This window comes from Leucoraja erinacea, chromosome 4, assembly GCF_028641065.1.
Source record: "Leucoraja erinacea ecotype New England chromosome 4, Leri_hhj_1, whole genome shotgun sequence".
NCBI classification, from domain to species: Eukaryota; Metazoa; Chordata; class Chondrichthyes; order Rajiformes; family Rajidae; genus Leucoraja; species Leucoraja erinaceus.
The window spans coordinates 65,086,963-65,103,745 of NC_073380.1; the positions used below are offsets into that span (position 1 = coordinate 65,086,963).

General features: G+C 42.0%; 1 protein-coding gene across 1 annotated transcript in view; it reads right to left on the reverse strand.

Annotated features, from left to right (window-relative positions):
- si:ch211-171b20.3 (uncharacterized) overlaps positions 1-16,782 on the reverse strand; it is a 65,331-nt gene extending 48,549 nt beyond the window's left edge. The window contains exon 1 of the mRNA XM_055634489.1: positions 14,412-16,782. Within this exon, the coding sequence (XP_055490464.1) occupies positions 14,412-14,698 (287 nt within the window). The 5' untranslated portion in view covers positions 14,699-16,782. The remainder of the gene's footprint in view (positions 1-14,411) is intronic.
- Between the last annotated feature and the right edge of the window lies 1 nt (position 16,783).

The window sequence follows — 16,783 nt, forward strand, 5'->3', positions numbered from 1 at the left end:
AAGAGGAAGTGCTACCCTATGTTAATCAGCAGTGTTAAACAATAAAGTAAATTTTGGACAAAGTAAAGTTAATCCTTTTCAATCTAATTCCTGTACGGTCAGAGATATTAACAAAAAAGGCACTAATAACAATTCCAGATAAGAAAAATCATTGTCAAACTGCAAAAACGTAATGTTTTTGCAAGAATCGGCAGAAGTCTACTTTCCATAATTTGGTTTTGCACAACGAGGAATACAATATCCCAGTCAATATCCAGCCAAACACAGGCCTAATGAGGCTGTTTGTTTCACAGATTTATATAGTGTATATCTGATGTCAATTGCAGCTGAAATGCTATGCCTTGTATCATATTTATGGACATTTCTCACAAAAACATAATTTTCCCATTTTCAATTTCTCTGCCATCTTCTCCACTTGTAATAAGCCACAATCACATACACTATATGCCAGTAAAATTAAAGCTCTTCACAGTACATGAACTATTGGTATAGCTTTGCAGTCCTTTGGCTGCTTTCAAAACATTCATTAAACTAAATGAAAACAATATTTCATCCATATGTCTGCCAACAATTGCTTCCTCTTCATCTCAAACCAGGGCAGGACTTACACGATAAATGGCAGAGCCCTGGAAAACATATACGAGGCAGAAGGGTGACCTTGTTGAGGCGTACAAGATCAAATGGGGCATGGATGAAGTGAACGCTCACAATCTTTTCCCCAGGGCACAGGATTCTAAAACTAGAGGGCATAAGCTTAGGCTGAGCAGGGAGTGATTTTAGAGGGACCCACAGAACAACTTTTTCCACTCACAAAGTAGTCCAGATAGGTAAGGAGCTGCCAGAGGAAGCTGTAGAAGTGGATACAAGTACAACTTTCAAATAGCATTTGGCCAGAAAGGGAGTAGAGGGATATGGGCAAAGTAGAACTTGCCAATAATGCCAATTTGCTTGGCATGCACAAGGTGGGCAAAAGAGCCTACTTTCATACTGTGTAGCCATATGACTCAGCATCCAATGAACCTCACTTTGAGGGCTTCCTAATGCTCAAATATTGTTTTAACTGGCAAACCTTTGATATCAATCCACCTTGCCAGATCACCTCCACTCGGTCCGCATTAACCAACCTGACCTACCGGTGGCTCAGCGCTTCCCTTCCATTCCGTATCCAACCTCTCTGTCCTGGGCCTCCTCCACGGCCAGAGTGAGCAACACCGGAAATTGGAGGAACAGCACCTCATATTCCGCTTGGGGAGTCTGCATCCTGGTGGCATGAACATTGAATTCTCACAATTCTGTTAGCCCTTGCTGTCTCCTCCCCTTCCTACCTCTCCCTCAGCCCTCGGGCTCCTCCTCCTCCTTTTTCCTTTCTTCTCCCCGCCTTCCCCCATCAGTCTGAAGAAGGGTCTCGGCCCGAAACGTTGCCTATTTCCTTCGCTCCATAGATGCTGCTGCACCCGCTGAGTTTCTCCAGCATTTGTGTGCACTTTGCCAGATTTCTTTCTAATTCACAAAAACATTGCTCCTCATTTAATTGCTCAAAACTTCAAGCTATTGTAATTATTGTTTCTCAACTGCTCTTCCAATGATCCCCAACTCAATGCCCAGAACTGGCCTAGCACTGCTTTCTTCTTTCCTGACTTGGCAATTTGTGTGTTTTTATAATACTGTGTACAAAAAGTGTGACATCATACATAAAACTGAAGTTCACAAATAAATTATTTCAATATGATTCAGATTAATCAAAAACCCTCACAACAGCAGTACATGACAGGGAGAGATAGTTCATGAAGTTTGAGAAAATTTAATTAATGAACAAAATTTCTTGTTTAACATGCGTTTTTTTATGCTTTATGTTTGGTGTCCACCATAACAACCGCTACATGAAACTTAGAAAGTCATTTTTTTCTAAAGCATTATAGCTGATTTCTTAAATTTTGCTGTTTTTCAACATACAAATATACTTTCTTGCTATAAGCATGGAGTATGTGATCAAATGAGCAATATTCCTGTTATCTACTGAAACATGCGTTACGAGCGTTACACAGTGTCCAAAGGTGGACACCAAAATGAAAGTAGCCCCCGTTTCTTCCAGTATTTTTTCTTTGTAATTTCTTTCTCATATTTTGAATAAACATTATGGAAGTAATTGTCCATACATGATAAGAGACTGCAGGTACATAATTTGATGGAAATATAGCTACTGCAAAATGTTGGTGCTACTCATGTGATGGTGGACACAAAAATATTCACTAATTTTGGCATGCAGCAGCTTTTACAGAATCTTGATATTAAGGTTACTTTCTTCTCATAATTTAATTATCTATTGAGTTCTTCAAACTAGAACATTTTCAATCTCCTTGGGAAGTTCTTTGGTCTTAATTTACCATTGTGGTGTAACCATGGTTACTCTAAAATAGGGTGGACACCAAGAGTAACCACCGTTACACTCTTTGAAATATGGCCATTCAGAGGACTTAATGCCAAATTCATCAAAAGTTTTGCTTATTATTGTGAAACATGCATCTCTGCAAAGCAACAAATTTGAAAATGTTTTGAATTCTAATGAAATTAATGCAGAAATTGCCTCTTTATTTAATTGTGCCACAGCATGTCACATTTTTGGTGTCTTAAACATTGATATTTTTGAGATATAAACTGGTTGAATCAGGGAATTCATTTAATTCATAACTTGATTTTATCTCTACTATCTCTTGCACATGCGAGTAACAATCCTTGAAAAAATTAACACCATACTCCTTGTAGAGATATGATATTTTTAATGTTCTGTGTTGAAATCTCTCCAGTATTGTAAATATATACATTTACCAAAATAAAAAAAACTCATGTGTCCCCTTCAGATTACTTTCAAAATCTATTTGAAAATATGCAGCCATGTTCACTAAACTGCCGTTGTTACACCATCCTCTTATTTTCCTGTAAATTAGCTTTCTACATCTCATTAATTGGTAACCATTTGTAAGTATGAAGCAACTCTTGAATTCTATAAAAAATCTTAGAACCTCAGGGTATTATCCTATTTAAAACTTATTTTGACCAATACTGCTTTCCTTCACCTAACCCTCAACATCATCCTAACCATTATTTCCTTCCCTATCACATTTTCTAATATTTTTAGCTATAACATATTTAGTTGTCCATTCCTCCACTTTATAACACACATGCATTCCATGTTGCTATTGGTACCTACAGCTCAATAAATGTATCTGTCCTATTCTGTGTTTAAGCATATGCTCTGCAAATCTTCCTGGGCCTACATATAAACATTGGGAATAAATAGTCAAATGGCCCTATGTGCCTCCTCTGCCATCCAATAAGATTACAGCTATTTGTTTTATCTCACCAGTTTTCCTGCACCAGTTTCATAATATTCGACAAAAACCCCAAATAATCCAATAATCTATATCCAATTATTCAGAAATGGCAATGGCTCAAAATTCAGCTCAGTTATTAGTACAGTAAGTAGGGAATTTGGAGTATATGTGGAATTTGCAGCTGAAAAGAGATTCTGGACTGAGGAATGAGTGTGCGCCAAAGGCCTAATCAGGAATATTGGCAGGTTTGCAAATAGTGCAAGGAGTCCTTTAGTTTAGCTTAGGGTAGAGATACAGTGTGGAAACAGGCTCTTTGGTCTACTACGTCCGTGCGGACCAACGATCATCTGTATACTAGTTATCCCAGTTTTGCATCCTACACACTAACAGTAATTTACAGAACCCAATTAACCTTCAACCCTGGTCTCTTGCTCTACTGCTGCACCACGGTGCCGCCCTTATGTGCTTATAAGTTTCAACTTTATTCTGATCAACTGAGACAGGTAAGCTGCAACTCATCGGATTCTATCCCCCATGTCCTTTAAACTCAGCAGACTCACTGGAAAATTTATTATACTACTTTGCAATATGAAACAAAAAGTAAAAATGTCTTTGGATATGAATAAGAGTAACATCCAAATGTCCAGAAAAATCTGCTATTCCAGCACCACAAAAGTCCAAAGGATGACAGATTATCCGAGTTTTACTGTGCATTGGTGAGTTTCGGAGCACAGGAAACAGACTATGAGCCTGATGCCAAGCCATCAGGATTTTCAATGAGTCGAGGAGAACATTTTTGTAGTTTTACTATACATTGTACCACCAGGATGCGCCGCACAATGGCTGCCTCGCCAAAAGTCTGTCTTCGTCTTTTCCTTCTTTGTGTTTTTAATTTGTTGTAAAATGGATGTTTTAGTTTATCTTTCGTTTTGTATTATGTGGAGGGTGGGGGAATCTTTTCTTATCTCTTTCCTCAACGGAGATGCCATTTTTTCCATATCGTATCCCCATCCACATTGCGGCATAACATCGTGGAGTTGGCGGCCTCTTGTTTGGAGCTCCAAAGCCACGGAGCCTGCAGACTTTAAGATCTCAGAGCGGGCAATCCCTTTGCCAGGGGTCAGCCTTTGGTGCTCCAACCTGCGGACTTTAACATCGTTGAGTACACTGTCCCTGGGTACTCCCAAGCCGCAGGAGTTTTCGACCGCCCTGAAGCGGGAGCTTAGACCGCCCCGACGAGGGTGCTCGATCGCCGGCTGCGGATGGTTCGAGTCCCCCAACCGCAGAAGGAATGGAGGGAAGAAGATAAGACTTTATTGCCTTCCATCACAGTGGGGAATGTGGAGGAGCCGCTGTGGTGGATGTTTATTTCAATTTTTATGTAGTTGTGTGTCTTGGTGCTTTTTTGTTATGACTGTATGGCAAACTAAATTCCTCGTATGATGTAAAACATACTTGGCTAATAAATTACGATTATGATGATGTATTAATTCTTTAAATATTAGACATTTCTTGTTTATTGTCAAATCGCAAATCATATATGTCAACACTTTATGCCTTCGTAGCTTGCTTTATTCAGATTTGACTCCCTGGTTTCAGATGGAACTAAACCACTACTAATCAATTACGACTACTATTCCCTAAAGAGCTTTAGTTATCAGGTCAATTAACCCTTTTTCACTACACAATATTACATCTAAAATAACTTATTCCATCTTTGGATGCTCAGCATATTGATCTAAATCTTTAATACACAACATGGAATTCATGCTCCACAATATAATAGTCCCCCCCCGAAAATTACATGCACCTCTAACTTTCTTATTTTCCACGTCTATTCCTTACTATATATTTCAGCGATGTTTGATTCTTCCAATCATCATTACTGCTGTATTCTGTTAAATACATTTACATCCCTTCCCACAGAAACCACCCTGCAGGAACATTGGCACCATCCAAAAACATTTATCTTGTATGGGTTCCAATAACGCAGGAACATAAGTCTTACTTCCTGCATCATCTCTCCATTAACACATTATCCTATTTCATCTTGATGTCCCTGTACACACAAACATGTAGCCCTGAGAACAAACCAGAGATTACAACTCTCCAAGTTTTACTTATTAATCCCAGCCTTGATCATGAAACGGTTTGCAAGACCTCAATTCTTTTTCATGTGCTCATTAATTAGTTACACTGATTGACGCCAAAGCCAATTTTGTATTATATAAAAAGAAAGTAATCGCCTACATCATTTACATCAAGCGAGAACATCAAAAAATCTTGATTCTGTTAGTCCCGGTTCCTGCCACTTGTTTTCTGACTTCCACCAATTTAATTTCAATGTAGGTGGGTAGATTGCTATTAATTTTACTAAACTTAATCTTCTTCAAAAAGTTTTCAATTCAAATAAATTAATGGACAGTTCTCAAACTAACTTTTTCAGTCTATCAAAAGATTATATAGTGGATCTTGCCAATTTTAAATTGACTCTTGAACAATGCAATTGCCTCGACAATTGATGAATGCTGATTGAATCCCATAACTTTTTTTTTCTCTTATAGGCTATTGCTTTTAGGTACGTATCTTATTATTTTTAATTACATTTAGTCCCAGTTCAAAATCATGTGGAATTTTGATTGTGCTCACCAGGTTTTTAAAATCATGAATTTCATTTCTTGAGTTGTGAAAAATAACAAGCAAATATTTTTTTTCAGGAAAGGAAGTGATTTGTTTGGGTAAGATAGATCTATGTAATATCCTACACAATAACTCTCAACATAGGTGCTAGCAAGGATGTGGCCTCAAGACCCCGACTATATTCCTTATACACTCACGACAGAGAATTGGCTTCATGGAAGGAAGCAGAAGGTGATGGTGAAAGGTTGTTTTTCGAACTGGAGGCCAGTGACTAGTGGTGCGCTTCAGGGATCAGTGTTAGGGCTTTTGCTGATTTGGATGAGAATGTATTAAGCATGATTAGTAAGTTGCGGATGACACTAAAGTGGGTAGCAAAGATGCTTATCAAAAATTACAACAGGATCGTGATCTGCTGGGCAAGTAGGTTGAAGAATGATGAAAAGGAGTTTAATGAAGATAAGTGTTAGGTGTTGCATTGGGGGAAGTCAACCCAGGATAGTACCTTCATTGTGAATGGCAGGACCCTGGGGATTGCTATACAGCAGAGTATCTAGGAGTACTGGTACATTGTTCCCTGAAAGTAGAGTGACAAGTAGTTAGGGTGGTCAAGAGGCTTTCGGTAGATTAGCCTTCATTAGTTAGGATATTGAATATAGAAGTTGGGATGTTATATTTCAATTGTTCAAGTCATTGGTGAAGCAGCATTAGGTGTATTGTGTTCAGGTTTGGTCACTCTGCTATTGGAAGGCTGCCATTCAGCTGGAAAGAGTGCAGAGAAGATTTATAAGGATTTTGCCATGACTAGAGGGGCTAAGCTATAGGGAGAGATTAGGCAGGCTAGGACTTTATTCCTTGGAACACAAGAGGCTGAGGGGTGATCTTGTAGAGGTATATAAAATCATGAGGGGAATAGGCTGGGTGAATGTATCGAGTCTTTTACTCATGGACATAAAGTGTTGGAGTTACTCAGCAGGTCAGGCAGCATCTCAGGAGAACATGGATAGGTGATGTTTCAGGTCGAGAACCTTCTTTAGACTGAACCCATGGTAGATTATTTTACCCACGGTAAGGGAATTAAAAACCAGACGACATATGTTTAAGTTGAGAGGGGAAAAATTTATAAGGAACCCAAGGGACAATATTTTCTACACACAGGGTACATAGGTCGAGCTGCCAGAGGAGCTGATAGAGGTAGGAACTGTAACAACATTCAAAAGCCAATTGGACAGATACATGGATAGGGAGGGTTCAGACAGATATGGGCCAAATGTGAGCAGGTGGGACTCGCATACACTGGGCATCTTGGTCAGCATTGGCAAATCCTGCCATAGGGCCTGGTTCTGTGTTATATGGCCCTATCACTATGATTGTGCCGTAAAAATCAGCTCGATCTCCAACTACAAGTTTGCAAGTGACACCACTGTAGTGTGCCAGATCATGAACAATGATAAGACGGAGTACAGAAAGGAGATAGAGAACTTAGTAACATGGTGTCAGGATCTCACTCTCTTCCTTAATGTCAGCAAGATGATAGAGCTAGTTATCAACTTCAGAAACAATTGTGCCTCAATCAGCATCAATGGTGCCGAAGTGGAAATATTTAAGAGCTTCAAGTTCCTTGGCGTAAATATTACCAACAATCTGTCAAGGACCAACCCCATTCAAGAGACAAGCAATAAGGCACACCAACACCTCTACTTTCTCAGGACACTGAAGAAATTTGTCATGTCTCCACTGATTCTTACAAACATCTACAGGTGCACCAAACAGTAGATTGCATACTGTTGAAGTTGAATCACAGTTTGGCTTGGGAGCAGCTCTGTCCAAAACCACAAGAAATTGCAGAGTTGTGGAAGTAGTCCAGTCCATCACACAGGCCAACCTCCCCACCAGTGACTCCATCTTCACGTCATTCAGTCTTGGGAAAGCAATCAATGTATTTAAAGGCCTTTTGCACTACTGAGAACTATATTCTGCACTCTGTATCTTTTCCCTCACTTATCTATTGTACTTGAGATTTGCTTGATTAGTATTATCAGATTTAATAGGATAGCATACAAAACAAAGCTTTTCACTGTATGTGCAGGAGGGAACTGTAGATGCTGGTTTACACTAAAGTTTATACAAAATGTTAGTGTAACTTTTCATTGTATCTTGGCAAAACTAAACCTAATTTTGCTTAGCACCAAGTGCAAACTTGGGGTAGATTACTTTTCTGTGCTTTGCAGTTTTGTCAGTTCAAACTTCTGGAGATTGCTCAGCTGAAAGGGGGATGTGCAATGCAAGATACTTTAGAGCCATGAACTAATGTCACTAATTAATAGTTCTTATCTTGGGAATAGCATTTTCACAGCTACATTATGCTATTTACAATTTCATGGTACAGGTGCACAACCTTTTATCCGAAAGCCTTGGGACCAGACACTTCTCGGATTTCGGAAATTTTCGGATTTCAGAATGGAATATTTTTAGCATAATTTTAACGGGTGGCTTGTGCTCGTGGTCGCGAGTTTGCGCCTCGATCCCGGCAGTTACTCCAGGTGAGTAAGGTAGCGCGGCTGCCTCCTCCCCGGAGACCGGGGCACTCGTAGTTCTCAGGCCGCACCGGTTGGAGCTCCGACCCCGGCGAACTGATCCCTGGCTCCGCAGCCCTCCAAATTCAGCGCGTCCCGACGCCCGCAGCCCCAGCTCCGTGATGTTGGGAGTCGGAGGCGGTGCAGTTCTGGGATACCAGCGGGGAGCGGGCAATGCCTTACCGGATCGCCGTGCGGTAAGCTCCGGAGCGCTGTGGCCACCGACTACCAACATGTGGCTGCGGGTGTCCGGCCGCGGGCCACGCTGGATTTGGAGCACCGCACAGGCAGGGGTAAAGGTCGCCAGTGTCAGAGCTCCAAATCTAGCACGGCCCGCAGCCCGCAGCCACAGCTCCGCGATGTTGGGAGTCGGCGGCCACAGCGTTCCGGAGCTTACCGCACGGCGACCCGGTAAGGCATTGCCCGCTCCCCGCTGGTATCCCAGCACTGCACCGCCGCCGACTCCCAACATCGCGGAGCTGGGGCTGCGGGCGTCGGGCCGCACTGGATTTGGAGCGCCGCAGAGCCAGGGATCGAGTTCGGCGGGGTCCGAGCTCCAACCGCTGCTCCATTTCCGATGGTAGGCCGCGAGGACGGGGCGAAGAAGCAGCTTGGAGGGATTCTGCCTCTCCGACCAGGTAGGGGACTAACAATTAAAGTCCCCCCCGGAATGCAGACCTGGGTTGACCGTGGGTCGTGTCAAGTTTGGCGCCACCTTTGGTTCAGTCCGGTCTTTTCGGTTTCCGGATAAAAGGTTGTGTACCTGTATTGAGCCAAGCCTCTCTTCTCTGAAACCATGTTGGAAGTTTCTAATAATGCCAATGTAGATGTAATCATACATGCTATCTTCTAACTTTTCTAACAACACCTCTGTAAATGAGGTTCCTCCCTCAACTTTGTCCAACACCTGTCTCTATACCACTTCCCTTGACTCTGTCCAGCGACCCGGACAGTCATTTTAGGTTAGGCAGAGGTTCACTTAAACCTCCTCCAACCTCATCATTGCTCAAGGTGTGGGCTCTTATACATCGGCAAAACCAAACGTAGACTGGCCGATAATTTCACTGAACACCTTCGCTCAGTCTGCCTGAACCTATCTGATCTCCAGGTTGCCAAACACTTTAACTACAACAAATAATCCTACGTCATTTTCGCCACCTCCAAAGTGACCCCACCACTCGCCACATCTTCCCATCTCCCCCAATGTCTGCCTTCCGCAAAGACCGTTCCCTCCGCAACTCCCTTGTCAATTCTTTCCTTCCCTCCCGTACCACCCCCTCCCCGGGCACTTTCCATTGCAACCGCAAGAAATACAACACCTGTCCCTTTACCTCCCCCCTCGACTCCATTCAATGACCCAAGCAGTCGTTCCAGGTGCGACAGAGGTTCACCTGTATCTCCTCCAACCTCATCTATTGCATCCGCTGCTCTAGATGTCAGCTGATCTACATCGGTGAGACTAAGCGGAGGTTGGGCGATCGTTTCGCCGAACACCTCCGCTCGGTCCGCAAGAACCTACCTGACCTCCCGGTGGATCAGCACTTCAACTCCCCCTCACATTCCCAATCCGACCTCTCTGTCCTGGGTCTCCTCCATTGCCAGAGTGAGCAACACCGGAAATTGGAGGAATAGCACCTCATATTCCGCTTGGGGAGCCTGCATCCGGTGGGCATGAACATTGAATTCTCCCAATTTTGTTAGCCATTGCTGTCTCCTCCCCTTCCTTAACCCTCGAGCTGTCTCCTCCCATCCCCCAGCCCTCGGGCTCCTCCTCTTTTTTCCCCCTTCCTTCTCTCTGCCACCCCCTATCAGTCTGAAGAAGTGTTTCAGCCCGAAACGTTACCCATTTCCTTCGCTCCATAGATGCTGCTCCACCCGCTGAGTTTCTCCAGCATTTTTGTGTACCTTCGATTTTCCAGCATCTGCAGTTCCTTCTTGAACATTTTAACTCCCCTTCCCATTTCCACACACCTTTCTGTCCTAGGCTTCCTTCATTGTCAGAGAGATGCCAAATGCAAATTGGAGTAACAGCATCTCATATTTCGCTTGGGCAGCTTACAACCCAGTGGTATGAATATTGATTACTCTAACTTCAAGTAACCCATGCATTCTCTCTCTCTCCATCCCTCCCCAATCAAGTTGTAGTAGCTTCAAAGTCATCTTGTTGAGTCTCATTGCCTGTACTCGTTCTCATTTAACAAACAGTTACAGTGCCCTCCATAATGTTTGGGACAAAGACTCATCGTTTATTAATTTGCCTCTGTACTCCACAATTCGAGATTTGTAACCTTTCCCTTGATTTTCAGTCTGAAGAAGGTTCTCGCCCCAAAACGTCACCTATTCCTTTTCTCCAGAGATGCTGCCTGACCAGCTGAGTTACTCCAGCTGTTTGTGTCTGTGTTAGTCTAAAGAAGGGTCTCGAACCGAAACATCACACATTCTTTCTCACCAGATCTGCTGCCTGTCCCTCTGAGTTACTCCAGCTCTTTGTGTCTATTTTAAGCTAACCTTTTCCAGATTCTAACTTTTTATTTTTTCAAACATTCATAGGAACAGTTTCCAACAGCTATAAACTATAGGCATTGAAAGTTTACATCAGATACATCTCTAGATCAGTGGAATGTCAGCTATTTGGCGACTGTGGAGGCCTCAATAGGCCCGACTTTGGGTGGACAAGAGGATGGGGACTGAACTTTGTGCCTTCCCCCACAGTGGGAATCACTGTGGGGGGGGATGTTTTATGTTTGGTGTTGAATTTCTTCATGAATACTTTGTTGTATTTTTTATTAGTGTGCTGCAAGGACATCAGAATTTCCCCTTGGGGATTAATAAAGTTTATTCAATTCAATTCAATTCTATTTAACCTATGACCACTGTGATCAAACTTGTTTTAACCATCTTCAAGAATTAGAGAAGTTTCTCATTATTCTCTTCAATTATCGTTTGTTCATTAAAATTTTTGCTTCATGAATTGCTTACATGATTATAAGTAGGAGGTGAAGGAGAGGTCATGATGCACATGAACACAACTATTTTTCCATACTTTTAATAACTGTTTCTTGCTATTGGATGCAGGACTCGATTTCAGCATTGAAGATGGAAGTACACTGAGCTTCTACTTCATCCTACCGATTCCTCAACAAGCAACCATACTCACAGATAGACACAAAAAGCTGGTGTAACTTAGCTGGACAGGCAGCATCTCTGGACATAAGGAATGGGTGTCGCAACTGGTTCCGATAGAGGTACGGAACTTTACTCTGATTGTACACAAAAATGCTGGAGAAACTCACTGGGTGCAGCAGCATCTATGGAGCGAAGGAGATAGGCAACGTTTTGGGTTTCGGACAGAAACGCTGACTATCTCCTTCACTCCATAGATGCTGCTGCACCCGCTGAGTTTCTCCAGCATTTTTGTGTACCTTCGATTTTCCAGCATCTGCAGTTCCTTCTTAAAACACTTTTACTCTGATTGTGTTCATTTTAAATTATATAAATCTCTTCATTTTTGGTTGATGCTGTATTTATTTAAAAGCCCCCCACAGGAACCCCATCACCAGCCGATGATGAGAAAAGTAGTATTGTCAGCTGTTCCTAAGAAATCCTTGGTCAATTAAACAGTTTTACAAATTCCAAAATGAATTTTTAAAAGTACAGGAATACGGTCTCCACAGTAATGCTTTAAAATGTGATTATTTTTTCCACCAGAGACGGAGGAACTCAAAACCAGAATAGAATCAAGTTATTTTCAACCCTTATGCATATCATACATATTGGAATGTATTTTGAGATAAATAGAATAAGTATCTTCAACTTCTAAATCCAGTGGAAGTTCAAATTTGTACTTTTTCAAAAGTATTTTGGTTGGACCAAATCAACAAATTAAAGAAATAGATCAAAATAGATTAATTCTAATATAATGCAGGAGTTAAAAATTACATTGATTTTTAAGATTAGTTCCAGCCATTGCAGGAGTTCAACAACTTCTACTGACTTCCATCAGTAAGCTACAAGCGTATCGTTTGTTACTGGTTTTAATTACTCAGCCTCTTCTTCATGTAAATCTAACCCAAATAATCATAAAAATGGTACTGCAAAGGCCATGTGGAAAATTGACATTATTTTAGCAATCTTTATTTATCAACTCAATTCTTCATAGATCACTGGTTCTTCATCTCAAACATGTTTAATCCCAACCACTTGCAAAATGCTGGAAAAGTCATGTGCCTTAATTTAAAATGCCTATGATATATTGATGCTATATTTTTCAAATTATGCTGACAGTTAACAAAACCATTGCTAGTCAACTGGTCAACAAGTAACTGATTACATTGAATCCCAGTGTGCAACCTAAATAGTTTCAGCAGGTAACAGAACAGTAATTTTAAATACAATAGTCGTCACCCTTTCTTCTTTTACTTAAACTGAAAGATGGCCAGATACATAAAGCATGAAATACAAAGAAAGGCAGAAATCAAGAAAGGGGAGAGAGGTGTCAGAGATAGCCAGGTGAATTTGTGGGCTCTCCGTCCCTCCCCCACCCTAGTTCTCCAACTAGTTTCAGTCCTCATTAATTTTACTGATTGTATGCCTCGTTGTCACCTTTCCCTCAGCTAATAAACCATTCTACATTTCCTAGATCATCGCTTGCTTTGATCTGTCATTTGCACACCTTACCCTTCCAAATCTCTAGTCTCCCTCTCCCCTAACACTCAGTCTGAAGAAGAGTCACAACATAAAACGTCATCCATTCCTTCTCTCCACAGATGCTGCCTGTCCCTCTGAGTTACTCCAGCATTTTGTGTCTATCTTATGTGGATATGATTTCAGTGGGACAGGAGCAGTGAGAAACAATAGCTCTCCTGTCTGTGGATTTTGGAAAGGAGATAGAAACAAGCAATGTGGGGCTGGGAAACAATAAGATTGGAGGCTGTGGAGGAGTGATCATCAGAGATCATGAGATTAGAAACAGCCTGGAATATGATGGTGTTGTATTCTTCTGTGGGGTCATGGGCAAGGGGTAGGTAGCTATGAGGATGTGTCCGAGAGCTGGCGTCTAGCCTCAGCATAGTGGAGGCCAGCCTGCCAGACAACAACAGCACCTCCCGTGTCGGCAGTTCTAATGCTGGATTGTTGCTGACTGAGCAGAGGGCAATGCATTCAGAGGGGGTGAGATTGGGTTAAGGTTACAGAGAAGTCAAGGCGATTGATGTTGTGTTGGCAATTGGAAATAAAATGGTCTAGAGAGGGTAGAAGAAAGACAGAGTTAACGAGGAGGGGGAATGTAGGAAACAGAAGAGACTATTGAAGAAGAGTTCTACATCATGGAGTTCAGAACTGGTTGAGGTGTGGGCATGGAGGTACAAAGGTAAGGACTCTGTTGAGGTCTAACCGTTCTGCATCTGGGAGAGGTCTGACGTGTGATGACATGTGAATAATGACGTGTGTTTTAACCATACATATCTGGGAGTTTTTAAGTTCAATGCCCGCTGTTTCAAGCTAATACTGTATTCCCCAGCTTGGCTTGAGGAAGGAGTAAGTTAATGTAAACTTTACAATTCCGAGCTGTGCAATGAATCTTGCTGAAAAGTGTATGCATGGCTCAGAGAGCGAGGAAGTAATTAGTGTGAAGAAAAAACACCAGCACAAACCTGTTTGAGTAATCAGCTATAAATTAAGGCCAATATCAGTCACCACGTTATTTAATCACTGTAAAGAGAGTGACCACTTGGGAATATTTAGGTTACCGTCCTTCCGTTGGGCAAATCATTGGTCTTGCCCTCTGATGAAGCAAATGTTAAGAGTCCACGCCAGTTACAGCAGAGAAGAACTGGCGGTATCTACTTCCACCATTCTCCCCACTTACTTTGGCAGCCGTTCGACTTCGGATACTTCCTCGTGTCTGAATGATCTCCTGTCGCTGTCCCGCACTAACTTGGTTTTGTGCCTGGATGAGGACAGAAATCCTGGCTCGGGACAAGGGTCAGAGACCAGGCCGGGGTACAGGGGTGAAAGGGAGGCAGTCTGACCCCCAACTTTATAAACACGATGGGATGCAGCGGCTGGACCGCGTCGCCAATATTCAGAGACCTCTTCCAGGAGCTGGTAGTCATCATCCTCTTCGTCGTCGTCCTCCACCTCCAGCCACGACATTGAGTGTCCTCATTTACGCGGAACGACCAACAAACGGACGGCGGGGCGGGCGCGCGCGGCCTGCTCGGGCCCATTGTGCTCCGCGAGCCAGGCCGTTATAACCCCACCCCCTCCCCCTCCCTCAGTCCCGGTCGTCTCCCGGCAACGGCCCGGCAGGTGTTCCAGCCGAGGCGAGGACACAAAAGCTTTGCTCCTCAAAACTACCTCGGAACGCTGCTTTGCTCCACCTTCTCCACCATGCGATGCAAACCAAAGTTAGAATTGGTGGAGGCCAGCTCCTTACGGTGCTCATCACCTCGTAATTAAATATACTCTTATAATCAGTTCAAAGTAATTTAATTATTCGTTTTTTCCCCCATGGACGAGTGCTCGATTCGATGCGAATAAACTTCTAAATGTCCTTACAGTGACGGCAGTTGCGTCACATTTTTACAGCCCTGTCATCTTAAGCTCATTTACAGTGAAGATCTTTTTGCAACAAAACTTCAGTTCAAATTGGACACTAAATATAGCAAGAAAAGTAAAAGCTTTACTCAGATCAAAAATACATTCGTAGACAAAACATATTATTTTTGGCTAAAAATTGGGAAATGCGGGTTACCGGTGATGCGTGTAATGCTGAAATGTTTTCCAGCGATAGAGACAAGGCAATCGAATAACTTCATTCAGCACACTGGATCATAATTTTAAATTATGCTTGCAAATTTTTTTTTGGTACTTGGTAGAAAGCATGAGGTATATTAAAAAAAAAATTATGTTCACATATTTAAGAAATTTGTGCAACCAGAAAAAGACAAAGAAAGCAATGCTGTCAAATAAAAGTTTTAGTTAAGACCAGCGACTCGGGTTATTTGGGAAATGGAAACCATATACACCTCTTTCTGTGCTGTACAAATCCGAGTATCATTTTTTGTTTCCTAAAAAATGGTGTAAAGTCAACTCATGGAGTTAATATTAAACTTCAGCATCTCATTCAAGCTTTACCTTTGGCATTCAGCAATTCTGGTTTACAAGGTCGATTACCTACTTCAAGTTCAAGTGAGTTTATTGTCATGTTCAACTACCTATGTTCAAATATGCTGTCAATTAAAAGTTTTAGTTAAGGCCAGTGACTCGGGTTGTTTGGGAAAAGGTTAACTACCTAGAACTTCCCAAAGACTAGATATTTTGGTCAGTATTGATCAGATAATTAGAGTGGAAATTGTCTTTTACCATTACTTGGAATTGTCAATGGTTCAATGGTTATTTTGTTTATCACGTGTACCAAGGCACAGTGAATTTGTTTTGCATACAGTAAGCTTATTGTCATACACAAGTACAATCTTTGATTAAGAGCCAAATGCATAGAAACATCCCACTGAATATGTGCTAGCTTTGACAGGGTTTTGGCACCATTTTCAAAGTCCTAGCTGCAGATGGCACTAAAGGCCTCTTGCCCCCATTTGGACTGTTAGCAAACAATCATCCTTCTCCTTACCCAGCCTTCAGCATTTGTGCTCCGGGGGGGGGGGGGGAGCACTTCCCCCAGCTGAACTTGAGGGTGCAGAAGGTAAGACACCCAGCTCTCCCTGTCAAACGCCCCACGCGGATGAGTCTAGGACCCACTCCAGTAGGTTGTATGACAGATGAGTCGGGACTGCTGCTGGGATATGGCAGCGGCGTGTACCCCATCTGGAGCTTTCCCTTTTAAAGCTCAGTAAATTAGACTGCATCTCTATTGCCCAAAGTATTTTAAATATCCCCATTAACTTGGTTTGTTCAAGCCTATTACTGTTATTTACTACAATTTATCCATCAAGCCAAATTTAAGAAAAAGCAAGCTTTCATTTGCAAGCTGGTTCTCCATGCATTACAAATGTTGAGTGATGACAATGCTTTGAAAATACTTGTTTTCTATCTCAAAGATCTGACCAACTTTTAAGTTGTACAAACCAATAAGCACGAAGACAAGCTGAAAATGCATGCTTTGTTATTTAAAAATATTTTAATTACTGCAGTATATAACCTAGTACCATCACTTTCGTAGTGATTTAATTTCAAGAGAGTGGTCAACTTTTGACATAGTTCATGAATCTACAAATGTAT